The sequence below is a fragment of the Typopeltis vanoorti genome, chromosome 10 (genome assembly GCF_054136105.1).
Source record: "Typopeltis vanoorti isolate ZY-2024b chromosome 10, IOZ_Tvanoo_1.0, whole genome shotgun sequence".
NCBI classification, from domain to species: domain Eukaryota; kingdom Metazoa; phylum Arthropoda; class Arachnida; order Uropygi; family Thelyphonidae; genus Typopeltis; species Typopeltis vanoorti.
In genome coordinates, this window is record NC_143558.1 from 76,262,510 (window position 1) to 76,277,997 (window position 15,488).

Below are 15,488 nucleotides of genomic sequence, written 5' to 3' on the forward strand. Positions count from 1 at the left end.
ATATAATGAAATTAGCCAAGCAAATAAGAAAAGGGTGATTATAATGGGCGATTTTAATTATGGCAGTATAGACTGGGACAATGAGATAGCAACTAGAAGTAAAGAAAGACAGCTGTTGCGGAATGTGTGGTGGCGATACTTAATGAGCAGTTTCATAATGGTCTTTCAATCTTGTGAATGTGACTTCATGGAGAGATTGAGAGCAGTTGATGATGGGGAGGAGAGACTGACCATAAGTGAGCAACAGGTGTATGGGTAGTTGAGTAAACTAGATGCCAATAAGGCTGTGGGATTAGATAATATATTGACACCTTCCTTGACATATTTTTTGAATACGAGTCTTGCACTCGGTCAAGTTCCTAAGGAGTGGAAGGAGAGCAAGATTGTGTCACTTCATAAAGGAGGTGATCGAACTCAAGCATCAAACTATAGGCCTATCTGTGTGTCAGGTGTTGTGGTTAAGTTGTTGGAGAAGCTTATGAGAACTAGAATCCAGAGTTTGGGTTGACAACAATGGTATTATCTTTGATGGACAGCATGGATTTGCTAAGACTGGGACAATGAGATAGCAAATAGAAGTAAAGAAAACGAGTTTCTTGAGTTTTTGACAGACAACTACCTCAAGCAATGTGTAACAGACGGCACACGAGGATTGAGAGCGTTGAATTTGATTATCTCATCAGAGGATGCTATTATAAATCAGATGTCAAATCACCCTCCAGTTGGTGAGTGTGACCATGAAGTGATTACCTGAGTGGTGCCAGCCATGTAAGGACTTCTGTGAGAGCAGGGTATATGTGGAACTACAAGGCTGGTGATTATGAGAAGATCAGGAGACAGCTTGCAGGTGTAGTATGGGATGAGTAGTTGGCTGGAAAGGAGATCGATGATGCTTGGGTGATATTCAAGAACTGTCTAGTAGAAGCAAGTCTTAATGCATTCCAAGGGTCAGAAGGTTAAATAAGGTAGGTGTGAAGTGGATGGATGAATGAAGAGATTATGCATGTGATACAGAGGAAAAAGTCATTATAGAGGCGACATAGGAGGAGAGGTAATAATTAATTCCATGAAGTATACAAAGAATAGGCAAGGAGGGTGACTCAGTTTGTAAGGGTAGCAAAAGTTCAGTATCAGCAGCAGTTAGCTAATAAAGCCAAAAAGAATCCTAGGGAGTTCTTTTGATATGTAGCCAGCAAAAAACAAAACAAAACAATAATTATGGCAGGATAACACTGATTGGAGAAAATAGTATAAAGAAAACTGCTGCAGAGATATGAGATATTTAATGAGCAGTTCATAAAGCTCTTTCGTTCTTGTGAATGTGACATCATGGAGAGTTTGAGAGTAGTTGTTGATGAGGAGGAGAGACTGACTGTAAATGAGCAAGTGGTATATGCAGAATTGAGCAAAGCTGATGTTAATAAGGTTGTGGGACTTGATAATATACCACTGCGTATTTTGAAGGAATGTGCCAAGGAGTTGGCATGTGCCTTGACATATTTTGTTAATATATGATCTTGCACTGGATCAAAGGAGTGGAAGGAAGGCAAGATTGTGCCCCTTCATAAGGGAGGTGACTAGAACTCAGGCATCAAATTAGTCATATCTGTGTGTCATTTGTTGTGGTTAAAGTGTTGGAGAGTTTGGGTTGACAATAGTAGTATTATCTTTGATTTACAGCATGGATTTGCTGTAAATCAAATACAATAAGGTGATGGCTTCATTGGACAAAGGAGACAAATACCAATAGTATACTTTTAGGGCCATTGCTGTTTAATCTGAATGATATGAAATTTTTAAGGTTTGGATGGGAATATTCAGTTGTTTGCAGATGATGTAAAATTAAGACGAACTATGAGGAGTAGAGCATATGGCCTTACAAGGAGACTTCAACAGATTGAGTGAATTGGGCATGGGAGTGGTAATGCCAGTTCAATGTTGCAAAATGTAAGGTTTTAAAATTTAGGAAACAAAGATGGGATGTAGAATTTATGCTTTCTGAGAGATATATTATTGGAGGTTGAGGAAATAAGAGATCTTGGGGTGATGGTGGATAAGGATCTAAAATATAGAAGACATACTGCCAAAATTGTGAGGACAACACAACGAATTCTAGAAATGATGGAGAGGACACTGACTTGGAGGAGGAGATTCTTGTTCCATTGTATAAAGCTCTGATTAGGCTACACATGGACTACTGTGCACAGATATGATCACCTGGTTTTCAAAAGGACAAAGATGTTGGAAAGGGTCTAGAGGTGACTGACTAAGGTAGTTTCTGATCTCTGGAATGTCAAATATGAGGAAAGGTTGAGAAGATGCAATCTACAGAGTCTAGTGGATAGGAGGAAGAGGGGGTGATATGATAGAGATATACAAGTTGGTAAGGGGTTGTTATAGGATCAATGTTAATGAGGTTTTTCATAAAATGGTGGGAGATCAGGGGAGAAGAAGAGGTCATCCCTGGAAACTGTATAAAAAGGGTGTGAACAAGGGAGTGAGAAGCAGGTTTTTTGCATGCAGAGTTGTGAATGATTAGAATGCCTTGCCTGAGAGTCTGGTGTCTGCAGAGAATTTGAATGTGTTTAAGGCAAGGTATAATGAGCTGTGTGTATGACAAAGGGACCTTCTAGATGAGTCTTTGACTCCATGAGATCTTAGGATAATACTAATAAAATATTGTCATGGATAAGAGGATGGCTGAGTAATATATATCAAAAAATGGTATGTGTGTGTGGAGGGATGTGATTCTGCAAGATTTAAAGTAACTTTTTTTCAGAACAGGTCCAGTGGTGGTGGGAGAACTAGGAACCATCCTAGAAAATTAAGCAAGAGTGTGAAGAGTAGATTTTTTGCTTGGAGAGTTGTGAATGAATCAAGTAGGTTGCCAAAATCTGCTGTAAGACTTTGCTATGAACTCATCTGCATGACTACAGATGAGTTCATAGCAAAATATGTTAGACATTGCATGAATATTGAACAATGGTCAGCATAATGTTTATTCTCTCCCTCAATGAGCTTATAGACTCCACAGAGTTGTCCATATAATTAATAACATATATCATGATAAATTTAGTTTAATCCTTTATCCCAGTGAGAGCAAACAAAGTTTGCACCTGAAAATATCTTCAGGACAGAATATAGTGTTGTACTATCTTACCTGGGTAAGTAGTACAACACCAAGGCAACTCGTAGCAAAGGTGGGGCAAGATACCAACACTCTTATCCCAGTATCTCCCATAATGCAAAATACATCTCTTTGTGGATATGTATACTGTTATGCATTAAGGGATTGACCACTACCCAGACTAGTTTCGACCTTTATGGAGGTCTCTTCAGTTGGAGCCAGGCCCAGAGTTGGAGATACCAGGCAGAAGCAGTAGCAAGGTCATCTTTCAGCCAATCCCTTAATGCATAACAGTATACATATCCACAAGGAGATGTGTTTTGCATTATGGGAGATACTGGGATAGGAGTGTTGGTATCTTGCCCCACCTTTGCTACGAGTTGCTTTGGTGTTGTACTACTTACCCAGGTAAGATAGTACAACACTATATTCTGTCCTGAAGATATTTCAGGCGCAAACTTTGTTTGCTCTCACTGGGATAAAGGATTAAACTAAATTTATTATAGTCTAACCTAGTGAAAAATAAACTTTCAACATATATCATGCTAAGTGAAGATCTTTCTCTGCAAATTTGACACACTTTATTTTATAAAGAAATAGACCATCTTTAGATCTCTCTCTCTCTAAGCTAGAAAATTACGTAACATAGATTCAACTTTTATATCACAGTTGCAGTAATACTTTAATCCAATATATTTACATATATAAATAATGAACTATCTTTAATTATTGAAAAGCAGTAATTAAATATATTATAAATAAGCAACACAATGTCACCATTTAGTGTGTGGTAATTATGAAACATCCTGCCTCTCTCTCTCTTAGGTAAATCACATGGATATGAATAGTTTTCATGATGATGAATCATTTTATAGTAAAGACTTTCATTCTGAAATGCTTCATGATACTGATGTGGAAATTTTCATTCACTCTAGTGAAAACAATTCTTCTCAAGAAAGCATCATAATAATATCTGATAATGATAATGACATAGATGAAGTAAGTATTTTTTTTTAATTTCTCATATTTTTTGTCTTTGAATATTATACCATATACACATAAGATATTCAAAGAAATAAATGAATATAAACTAAACTTATTAAAGCAGCAAAAGCCAAAGCTATGACAAAATGTATTAATTAATTCCATTTTTTTCCTTGCATGTTAAGCTTAATGGCCTGTCACGGCCAGCCAAGTGACTGAGCTTCCCAAAAACAAATTAATGCTCTGATAGAGCGGTATGTTATCCATCTAGTGTAGTATGAATGTGAATTACATGTGTTCTTCTGTTCAGTTTGCATATTTTGCAGGATGAAAAAAACCTGACTTGATATGAAAAGAAAAAAGAAACTGATACCTCTGTATAAGATGAATTAACTCACCTTCATGTGAAAATCCCTGATTTGGTCCAAACCAAATGAGCTACAGAGACTTATGCTAATTAATATCAGCATAAGTGTGAATTAACTTTGTATAAAGTTTTTTCACTTGGTTAGAGAGTAAATGATACTTGTGAAGAAATTATATTCTTGTTTAATTTCATGTTGCACTTTAATAGAAAAACTTACAGTACAAAGGAAAATAATTAACAAGTTTAATCGAATTCAGTATTTCATCAGAGTCACAGAGACATCATCAGGAATACAATGTTAAAATTATAACACAAAAAAGTGGAAAAAATTAGAATAAATAATCATATGAGGGGCATTCCTCTATGGGCACTGTTGGTTAACTTTAGATGTTGATTGAGAGACCTAAGAATTAATTTCCAAAATTTTGGGAAGTTTAATACAACCATGTTTATTAAGATTAGGCTTGTTTTTTTTTTAAGTCAGCTGCAGATTCTAAAAAGAATCTTTTAAGTTTGTATTTGCCACTATGGAGCATGGTAATTTTCTCCTATCTGATTCTGTGTAAGGTATCCAATATATGGCCTGCTAGACCTGATTGACCATAATCGTGACAGCAGATGATTTTGTTGTATTCTTCTAAGTGGATGCTAGCAGATCTACCAATCTGTCCATAATATGATAATTTGCAAGAACAAGGAACCTTGTTCTTGCAAATTAACTTTGAATAAAGTTACCTGGAATAGAGAGGGGAGGAAGTGGATTCTTAGGAAATTGAAGAAGGAAAGCCAGCTTCAAATTAGATTTTAGAGCAGTGGAGGGATTACCGTATATTATCGCATATAATGCGATCCACGTATAATGCAAACTAGAAATTTTGTTTGAAAACTAGCCCTAAAATGCCATGTCCACATATAATGCGATCTGTTAATCTTGTTCCATAGCATTATAAATAATACAATACGAATTAACGAAAGAAATATTTATTTAAAAACAGAATGTCAAAATACAAGACGAATTAATGAAAGAAATATTTATTTTAAATCAAAATGTCAAAATACAATACGAATTAACAAAAGAAATATTTATTTTAAAACAAAATGTCAAAATCTTTAAATTCTTCTTCATCTTTTGAGTCGTCAAACATTTCATTTGTAAATTCATCTGTAGGGATTGCATCATCAGTGTAGCAGTTGTCGTCATCGTCTTCATGCTCTCCAATTTGTTGTGCATCATCCTCGCTTTCGTATATGACGTGATCTTCGGATTCATCCATTGAATTACTTATTCCACATTTAAGAAATGAGCGTTGAATCATTTCAGATGGTATTGAATCCCATGCTTCTTTAACCCAGCTGGTGACTAGTGATCTCAGGCTTCTGAAAATTCCCACCCTTTGTCATCTTCACCAAACCAGATGACATCCATTCTCTCTATTTTTCACGTAAGTGATCTTTAAATGGCTTATTCAAGCCGAACATCAAGCGGCTGCAAAACGGAAGTTAGACCACCCGGTATGACTGCTAGGTCTGTACGTAACTCACGCTCACGTGCTTTCTCTTTGTTTGCCTCTGTTAAATGTGCCCGGAACATATCCCAGATTAGCATGCTTTGTTGACGTAACAAGCTACCTGGACGTATGTTCCATACTTGATCCAGCCACAATTGTACACCTTCTTCATCCATCCAACCTTTCTGATTGGCGCGAACAATTACACCTGGTGGAAATTTCATATGCTTTGGAATTTTCTTCCTTTTAAATATCACTGTCTTTAATTTGGTTCTGTCTGCCATGCATGCTAGAACAATGGTAAAATGCATTTTTTCATGTCCCGTTGTTTTTATGAAGACACCCTTTTCACCAACTGAGTTTACTGTTCAATTCCCAGGCATATCAAAGTACATGGGCGTCTCATCCATATTGCCAATTTGGGAAAGTTCATATCCGTGACACTTCCATAATTTTATGATAAATTTATGGAAGGACTGCACTTTTTCTTCAAGCTGCTTTGGTAACTTCTGTGCAATTTTTGTTTGGTGTCGTAATGTTAATGCTTTGCATTCCATAAATCTGTTGCACCACCCAGGCGAAGCAAGAAAAGATGAATACCTGGTGTGTCCTTGAATTTACCATTCTTGAGTTGTAGAGCTCGAAAACGAATTGCATTTCTTGTTACTATAATGCTATCTTGTCGTTGCGTCAAAATCCATTCATTTAGCTCTTCTTCGAGTTCTGAAAAGGATGCTACATCTCCCTTACATGCACGTTTCGTTTTGGGGATTTTTTCAAGACTGTCTTTTTTTGCTTACGCCAAAGTCTAATATTACTCTCTGCTACACCAAATTCTCTCATAGCAACACTGTTATTATGTTTTTCTGCAAACTGCACGACACACAATTTAAATCCTGCTTCAAAAGATGAACGTTTACGTTTCTGTTGGCTCATTTTCAGGCTAGGTTTCTTTAACGAATAATATTTAAAATGAACTGTGGTTAAACCGATATACCTAACTGTGCTCTATCTATCTCACTGTGCTCTATCTATCTCACTGTGCTCTATCATTCGGCGACAGAGAGCGCATGCGCAGATACGATGCGCGTTCGGGCGCCAAATGCGAGTGAGTCGAGTAGATTTGGTTGCATAGGCATATATATATATTGTATGTGCAAGTCTAATAAGATGTTATATTTTTTAGGATCTGCATATAATGTGAACCCCTAACTTTAAGTAGTATTTTTTACCATAAATTTTTCGCATTATACGCAATAATAATAATATTATTATTATTATTATTATTATTGTTCCGGGAAACTCCAAGGAGTCGACAGACTCATCGAGGGAGGCCCTAACATCATGTCAAGAACAACTATTCAACATTCACACAGTATCTATCATACCCTGCCTTGAACTCATTCACGGTCGTAGCACCCACAACAGACTGGAAGCTTATTCCACTCATTTACCACTCTCCAAGTAAAGAACCTAGCTCTAACACCTTTGTCAACCACGCTCTTGCCCAGCTTCCATGCATGGCCCCTAGTCCTCCCACCACCAGTCATATTTTCAAAAATATCTTCTGGATCAATCTTATAAAAACCCTTCAGTAATTTGAATGTCAATCATATCACCCCTCCTTCGCCTATCGTCCAATTTCTGCAACCCACAAATCTTCAACCTATTCTCATAAGGTTCATTCCACAGACCTGCTATCATCTTGGTCACTCGTCTCTGGACCCTCTCCACTTCCTCCCCATCACGAAGAAACCCTGGTGCCCATAGCTGGGCACAGAAGTCCAGATGGGGTCTTATCAAGGCTCGATACAGAGGAACAACAACTTGTTCGTCTCTGCATGTTAAAGTATTTTTCAGAAGCCAAGTGATTTGGTGAGCTGTTTTAGTTACTTTTGCAATGTGCCCCCTAAACTTCAACTCCCTATCCACCAACACTCCCAAATCCCTGGCCTCATCAATCTCCTGGAGTATAATTCCACCAATGCGATATACTGCTGCTATTCTTTTCACCCCAAAGTGCATAACCTTACACTTTGCCACATTAAATTGACATCCATTTTTCCTAGCCCAGTCCTCCAAACTATCCAAATCATCCTGTAAAATTTTGACATCTTGTGCACTCACAATTGCTCTACCCAACTTTGCATCATCAGCAAACAAGTGAACACTTCCTCTCAGATCCTTTCCAATATCATTGATGAACAAATTGAAAAGCAGTGGTCCAAGAACAGAGCCCTGTGGCACTCCACTAGTCACAAGATGTCTTTTAGACTCCACTCCTGAATAAACCACTCTTTGATATCTCTCCTTCAACCACCCTCCTATCCATCTCACCAACCCTATATCTATACCCATCTGCTCCAGTTTACTGATTAGGGTTCCATGTGGTATCCTATCAAAGGCCTTGGCAAGGTCCAGTAGTATCACTGTAAACCCATTACCCCTATCCAGTTCAGCCGTCACTGTGTTATAAAATGTGAGCAAGTTACTGAGGCATGATCTACCCTTCACAAAACCATGTTGTCCCCCATACAATATCCCATTTTCATCTATCCAATCCTGTATTCTTTTCTTGATTAATTTCTCTAAGACCTTGACAATGATTCCTGATATGCTAATCGGTCGGTAATTTACAACAGCAGTCTTGGAACCACCTTTATGCAGTGGAACTATTTTCCCCTCTTTCCACCCGCTCGGGACTAACCCAGACCCGAGACTCAAATTAAACAAAATGGTCAAGGGTACTGACAATTCTTTAGCTGCTTCTCGTACAACACGAGCTGGTATACCATCCAATCCCACAGATGTATTGACATTGAGGTTATGCAATAGACTACTCACCTCCACTTCATTAACCACAATTCCTGTATAATCTACTGGTTTATTCGTTTCTGCAATGTCACCACCTGGATGATATACTTTTGCAAAGTGCTCACTCAGTAACTCAACTATCTCAACTGATTCAGTTACCTCCCTACCGTCAGCATTCTTTAAAATCAATCTGCCATGTACATTTTTCCTTTTACTTGCTACATATTGAAAAAACTGTTTAGGATTCTCTTTAGCCTGCATGGCCAATGTTCTTTCGTAATCCTTTTTTGCTTTTCTTACCACACTCGTCACCCTTCTGGCCTGCGCTTTATACCGTTCATGTGCCTGCCAGTCACCATTCTCCTTAAATTCCCTCCATAGTTGTTTCTTTTTTTTTTGCAACTCAAGCTTAATGGTGTTATTCATCCATTTAACCCCTACTTGATTTATTATTCAGACTCTAGGTATACAGTCAGCCATTGCTTCATGCAAGCACTTCTTAACTACCTCCCATGCACTATCAACTTCTAGTCCTTGCAGTTGTACATGCCATGGCACTGAACCAATCAAACTCCTAAGCATGTCATACTTTCCAGCCCGATAATTCCACATGTACCCTGTCTTAATTGAAAATTCTACACCTTTAGCCACCTCCCAAGTTAAGACCCTATGATCACTCTCACCGATTGGTGGCAATGTGGTCATATTTGTTACAGCCAAATCCTCAGATGTAATTACTAGGTCAAGCACTCTCTGACCCCTAGTATTTTCCATTACATGCTGTCGCAGATAGTTATCCCTTAATAACCGCATAAAATCCAGTTCCTTCCTCCTGTGTGTCCTCTCCTCACTCCAATCAATGCGACCATAGTTGAAATCTCCCATAATAATCACCCTCCTTCCACCCATTTCTTCTATTTGCTTGTGCATACTGTCACCACCATCTTTTCCATCACCTGGTCTATAGCAGCACCCAATTGTATATTTAGTTCTGCTAGCCACAATCTCACACCAAAATCCTCAAATGTGCTCTTTTCTCTATCCTGCAATTCAACTTCTATTCTCCTTGGCTGGAGCTCATCAGCTATCATCAACAATACTCCTCCCCCCCATTTTATTCTCTCTGTCATTCCTGAACACACTATACCCATCACATTCAATTCCACTAGTTATATCATCTACAGTCAGCCATGTTTCACTAATACCTATAACCTGTGGTCTGGAAGTGCCAACCATGGCCAAAAACTCTTCCTTCTTGTTCCTAATACTCCTAGTATTAGTGTACATGAATTTAAGACCCCCATTAGCCCCAACCCTACCTTGATGCCTTATATTAACTATCCCACTCTGGTTTGTTGCCGTTATTTGCTCTGGCATATTATATTCATTCTTACATTCAACTGCCTCCATAAGGACTGTATCTCTACTCCCCCCCCCCCTAACAAATCTAGTTTCCCTGAATTTGCACATCCACTACATTCAGCAACACTTTCTCAAGTCTTCTTACACCGTAACCATTCAAATGCAAGCCATCCATCTTATATAGATCCTTTCGCCCATCAAACTCACTCCACACATCCACAAATTCCACACCACTCGTCATACATAACCCACGCATAAAGTCATTCGCAATTATAGCCCTCCTTTTAAACATTTCACTGTCATACCGTGGCAAAAGACTAATCATTCTAACTCTCTCACTCTTTTCTTTTGCTACCTCAAACAATTCATTCAGGTCTTCTATCATTTCCATTTTATCTCCTTTCAAATCATTCGTACCTGCCACAACAATCATTTCTTTCACCCTTTCCTTTTGCTCTCTAATAGACACAGTTACGTCCTTTATGGTCGCACCAGGTTGGTACGATTTTGTCAAATCCTCTACTAACACACCTCGTACTAACGAGTCTCCATACAGCACTCTATTCTTCATTTTGTTCATGTTCACGTTCATACGTCTATTTTTCCTGTCATACCTTTTATTATTGGTTGGTTCATTCAGTCTACTTTTGTTCATGCACTCTAGCTGTTGTTTTGCTCTTTCTATCGCACTATTCAACAACGCGATCTCACTCAATGCACCTATCTCATCTTTTTTGTTCTCTGAGAAACCATTTATACTATCATTCACACTTTCTACATTCACACTCTCACAATTTTCATGTACAACCTTGCCGTTTCTTGTCATATCCCTATTTCCTTCATTCTGAAGGTTGACAAAAATATCACACTCACGATCCGAAATACACTTCAATTCCTCATTCTCCCTACATTTTCTACACACATTCAATCCTTTATTATCACCTAACCACACTCCGACCGCACTCCGCAAAGCGTACATTTCACAGCTAGTACACTGACTCATTTCTTTTATGCTACCGTTCTTTGATAACGATGGCGAACCTTCATTACTGGCCGCCATTTTCCTTCGCACAGGTGCCAACCTTATTTGCAACGTGTTTTGTCAAATTATACGTTATAACACACCAAAAATAGATGCACTAAAATACGCAAGGCAAACAAAACAAAACTACACAATATTAAGTAATTTGTATCGATAACTGAAAATGATACTTATCTTATCTGGAGCTTGCACGAACACTACACATTACGAATTCATCTAGCGGCGACTTCCCGACATAGATTATGTTATAAAACACTTTAGTACACTAACCACGCTAATAAAGCTCCAATAATATACCAAAATTACACACTTAAGTCCATTAAATTGAAACCAAAACACCAATAAATCAACAAAAAACACAAATCTCTCATGAGCTCTCTGATAGCACGTCCGTTCAAAGTTCTTGCTGTTTTTTTCTGAAGTGCCCTGGATATGGGGGAATAGTAATTGCAGATTCTAAAAAGTGCATTCTTTATGTTGAGAGAATGTGGAAGGGATAGATAATGTAGATTTTTTTAGCATTTTAACCATTGAACAGGAAGGTTTGGCAAATAAAGACAAGTTCTACTGTAAGCAAGGTGTGGGTGGAACAGATTAGAGGGTCTCTTGAAAAATTTTAGATTTTAGAGCAGTGAAGGGGGCATCATAATATGTGGTCATCAAACCCTTTGATGACCACATATTGTTGAGAAGGGAAAGTTTATGTATGTATTATTATTATTTCGGGCAACTCCAAGGAGTCGACAGACTCATCATGGGAGGCCCTAACATCATGTCAAGAACAACTATTCGACATTCACACAGTATCATCATACTGTGTGAATGTCGAATTTGACATTCACACAGATTACGACATGCAATTTAAATCCTGAATGAGTTCAAGATGAATGTCCTCATCTTGAACTCATTCACGGTCATAGCACCCACAACAGACTCTGGCAGCTTATTTCACTCATTTACCGCTCTCCAAGTAAAAAAACCTAGCTCTAACACCCTTGTTAACCACATTCTTGCCCAGTTTCCATGTATGGCCCCTAGTCTGGATTAATCTTATAGAAACCCTTCAGTAATTTGAATGTCTAAATATATCACCCCTTTTCCACCTATCAACCAATTTTTGCAACCCACAAATCTTCAATCTGTTCTCATAAGGTTCATTCCACAGACCTGCCACCATCATGGTCACTTGTCTCTGGATCCTCTCCACCTCCTCCCCATCAAGAAGAAACCCTAGCGCCCATATCTGGGCACAGTAGTCCAGATGGAGTCTTATCAGGGCTTGATATAGAGGAACAATAACTTGTTTGTCTTTGCTTGTTAAAGTATTTTTCAGTAACCAAGTGATTTGATGAGCTGATTTAGCCACTTTTGCAATGTGCCTCCTAAACTTCAACTCCCTATCCACCAACACTCCCAAATCCCTGGCCTTATCAATCTCCTGGAGTACGGTTCCACCAATGTGATATATTGCTGCTAATCTTTTCACTCCACAATGCATAACTTTACACTTTGCCACATTAAATTGACATCCATTTTCCCTAGCCCAGTCCTCCAAACTATCCAAATCATCTTGCAAAATTTTGACATCCTGTGCACTCACAATTGCTCTACCCAACTTTGCATCATCAGCAAACAAGTGAACACTTCCTCTCAGATCCGTTAATGAACAAATTGAAAAGTAGTGGTCCAAGAACAGAACCCTGGGGCACACCACTAGTCACAAGCCGTCTTATGGACTCTACTTCTGAATAAACCACTCTCTGGTATCTCTCCATCAACCACCCTCCTATCCATCTCACCAACCCTATATCCATCCCCGTCTGCTCCAGTTTACTGATTAAGGTTCCATACGGTATCCTGTCAAAGGCCTTGGCAAGATCCAGTAGAATCACTGTAAACCCATTACCCTTATCCAGTTCAGCTGTCACTGTGTTATAAAACATGTGCAAGTTACTGAAGCATGATCTACCCTTCACAAAATCATGTTGCCCCCCCATACAGTATCCCATTTTCATCTATCCAATCCTGTATTCTTCTCTTGACTAGTTTCTCCAAGACCTTGACAACGATTCCTGATATGCTAATCGGTCAGTAATTGACAACAGTAGTCTTGGAACCTCCTTTATGCAGTGGAACTATTTTCCCCTCTTTCCACCCCCTCGGGACTAACCCAGACCCAAGACTCAGATTAAACAAAATGGTTAAGGGTACTCACAGTTCTTTAGCTGCTTCACGTATGACACGAGCTGGTATACCATCCAATCCCACAGATGTATTGACTTTGAGGTTTTGCAATAGACTACTCACCTCCACCTCATTCACCACAATTCCCGTATAATCTATTGGTTCATTCATTTCTGCAATGTCACCACCTGGATGATATACTCTTGCAAAGTGCTCGCTCAGTAATTCAACTATATCAACTGATTTGGTTACCTATCTACCATCGGCATTCTTTAAAATCATTCTGCCATATACATTTTTTTTTTTATTTGCAACATATCGAAAAAACTGTTTAGGATTCTCTTTAGCCTGCATGACCAATGTTCTTTCGTAATCCTTTTTTGCTTTTCTTACCACACTCGTTACCCTTCTGGCCTGGGCTTTATACTGTTCATGTGCCTGTCGGTCACCTTTCTCCTTAAATTCCCTCCATAGTTGTTTCTTTTTTTGCAGCTCAAGCTTAATGGTGTTATTCATCCAATTTGACTCCTACTTGATTTATTATTCGGACTCTAGATATACAGTCAGCCATTGCTTCATGCAAACACTTTTTAACCACCTCCCATGCACTGTCAACTTCTAGCGCTTGCAGTTGTACATGCAATGGCACTGTACCAATCAATCTCCTAAGCTTGTCATACTTACCAGCCCGATAATTCCACATGTACCCTATCTTAATTGTAAATTCCACACCCTTAGCCACCTCCAAGGTCAAGACCCCATGATCTCTCTCACCAGTTGGTGGCAACGTGGTCATATTCGTTACAGCCAAATTCTCAGATGCAGTTACCAGGTCAAGCACTCTCTGACCCCTAGTATTTTCCATTACATGCTGTCGCAGATAGTTATCCCTTAATAGCCGCATAAAATCCAATTTCTTCCTCCCATGTGTCCTCTCCTTCCAATCGATGTTACCATAGTTGAAATCTCCCATAATAATTACCCTCCTTCCACTCATTTCTTCTATTTGCTTATGCATACTGTCTCTACCATCTTTTCCATCACCTGGTCTATAGCAGCACCCAACTGTATATTTTGTTCTGCTAGTTTCAATCTCACACCAAATAGCCTCAAATATGCTCTTTTCTCTATCCTGCAGTTCCACTTCTATTCTTCTTGGCTCTAGCTCATCCAATCTCATCAGTAACACACCTCCCCCCATTTTATTCTCCGTCTCTCCTGAACACACCATACCCCTCACATTCAATCCCACTAGCTGTGTCATCTTCTGTCAGCCTTGTTTCACTAATGCCAATAACCTGTGGTCTAGAAGTGCCAACCAAGGCCAAAAATTCTTCTCTCTTGTTCCTAATACTTCTGGCATTTGTATACATAAATTGCAGAAGCCGATTTGTCCCATCCCTATTTTGATGCCTTATACTAACTATCCCATTCTGATTCGTGGTCTTTCCTACTCGCTTGGGCATATTACACACATTCACACACTCAACTGTCTCCCTAAAATCAGCAAATCTCCCCCCCCCCCATAATAACTCTAGTTTCCCTGGTTCTGTACATTCACTTCCACTACATTCGACAACACCTTTTCAAGTCTCCGTACACCAAATCCATTCAAATGTAAACCATCCATAACTCCTTTCGCCCATCGAACTCATTCCGCACATCCACAAATTCCACACCACTCATCAAACATAATTCACACATAAAGTCATTGGCAATTATGGCCCTCCTTCTATACTCTTCACTTTCATATTGCGGCAACACTCACCATCCTAACTCTCTCACTCTTTTCTTTTGCTACCTCAAGCAATTCCTTCACATCCTCACTCATAGCCTTTTTGTTTCCTTTCAAATCATTTGTACTCGCTATCACTATCAATTCCTTCACCTGCTGTTTTTGCATTCTAATCGACTCGCTTACATTCTTTACGTTCGCACCGGGTTGGTACGATTTTGTTAAACTCTCAACTAACACACCTCTTACTAAGGAATCCGCATACAACACACGCTCTTTCATTTTGTTTACACTCTCTTTCATACCCTTATTTTTTCTATCATACTTTTGCCTATTATTAGTCGGTACGCTTGTTAAAGATTTTT

General features: G+C 38.8%; 1 protein-coding gene across 1 annotated transcript in view; it reads left to right on the forward strand.

Annotated features, from left to right (window-relative positions):
- The window catches only part of LOC150102520 (uncharacterized), a 125,095-nt gene that overhangs the window by 99,319 nt on the left and 10,288 nt on the right, over positions 1-15,488 (forward strand). The window contains exon 5 of the mRNA XM_090398852.1: positions 3,953-4,126. Within this exon, the coding sequence (XP_090254978.1) occupies positions 3,953-4,126 (174 nt within the window). The remainder of the gene's footprint in view (positions 1-3,952; positions 4,127-15,488) is intronic.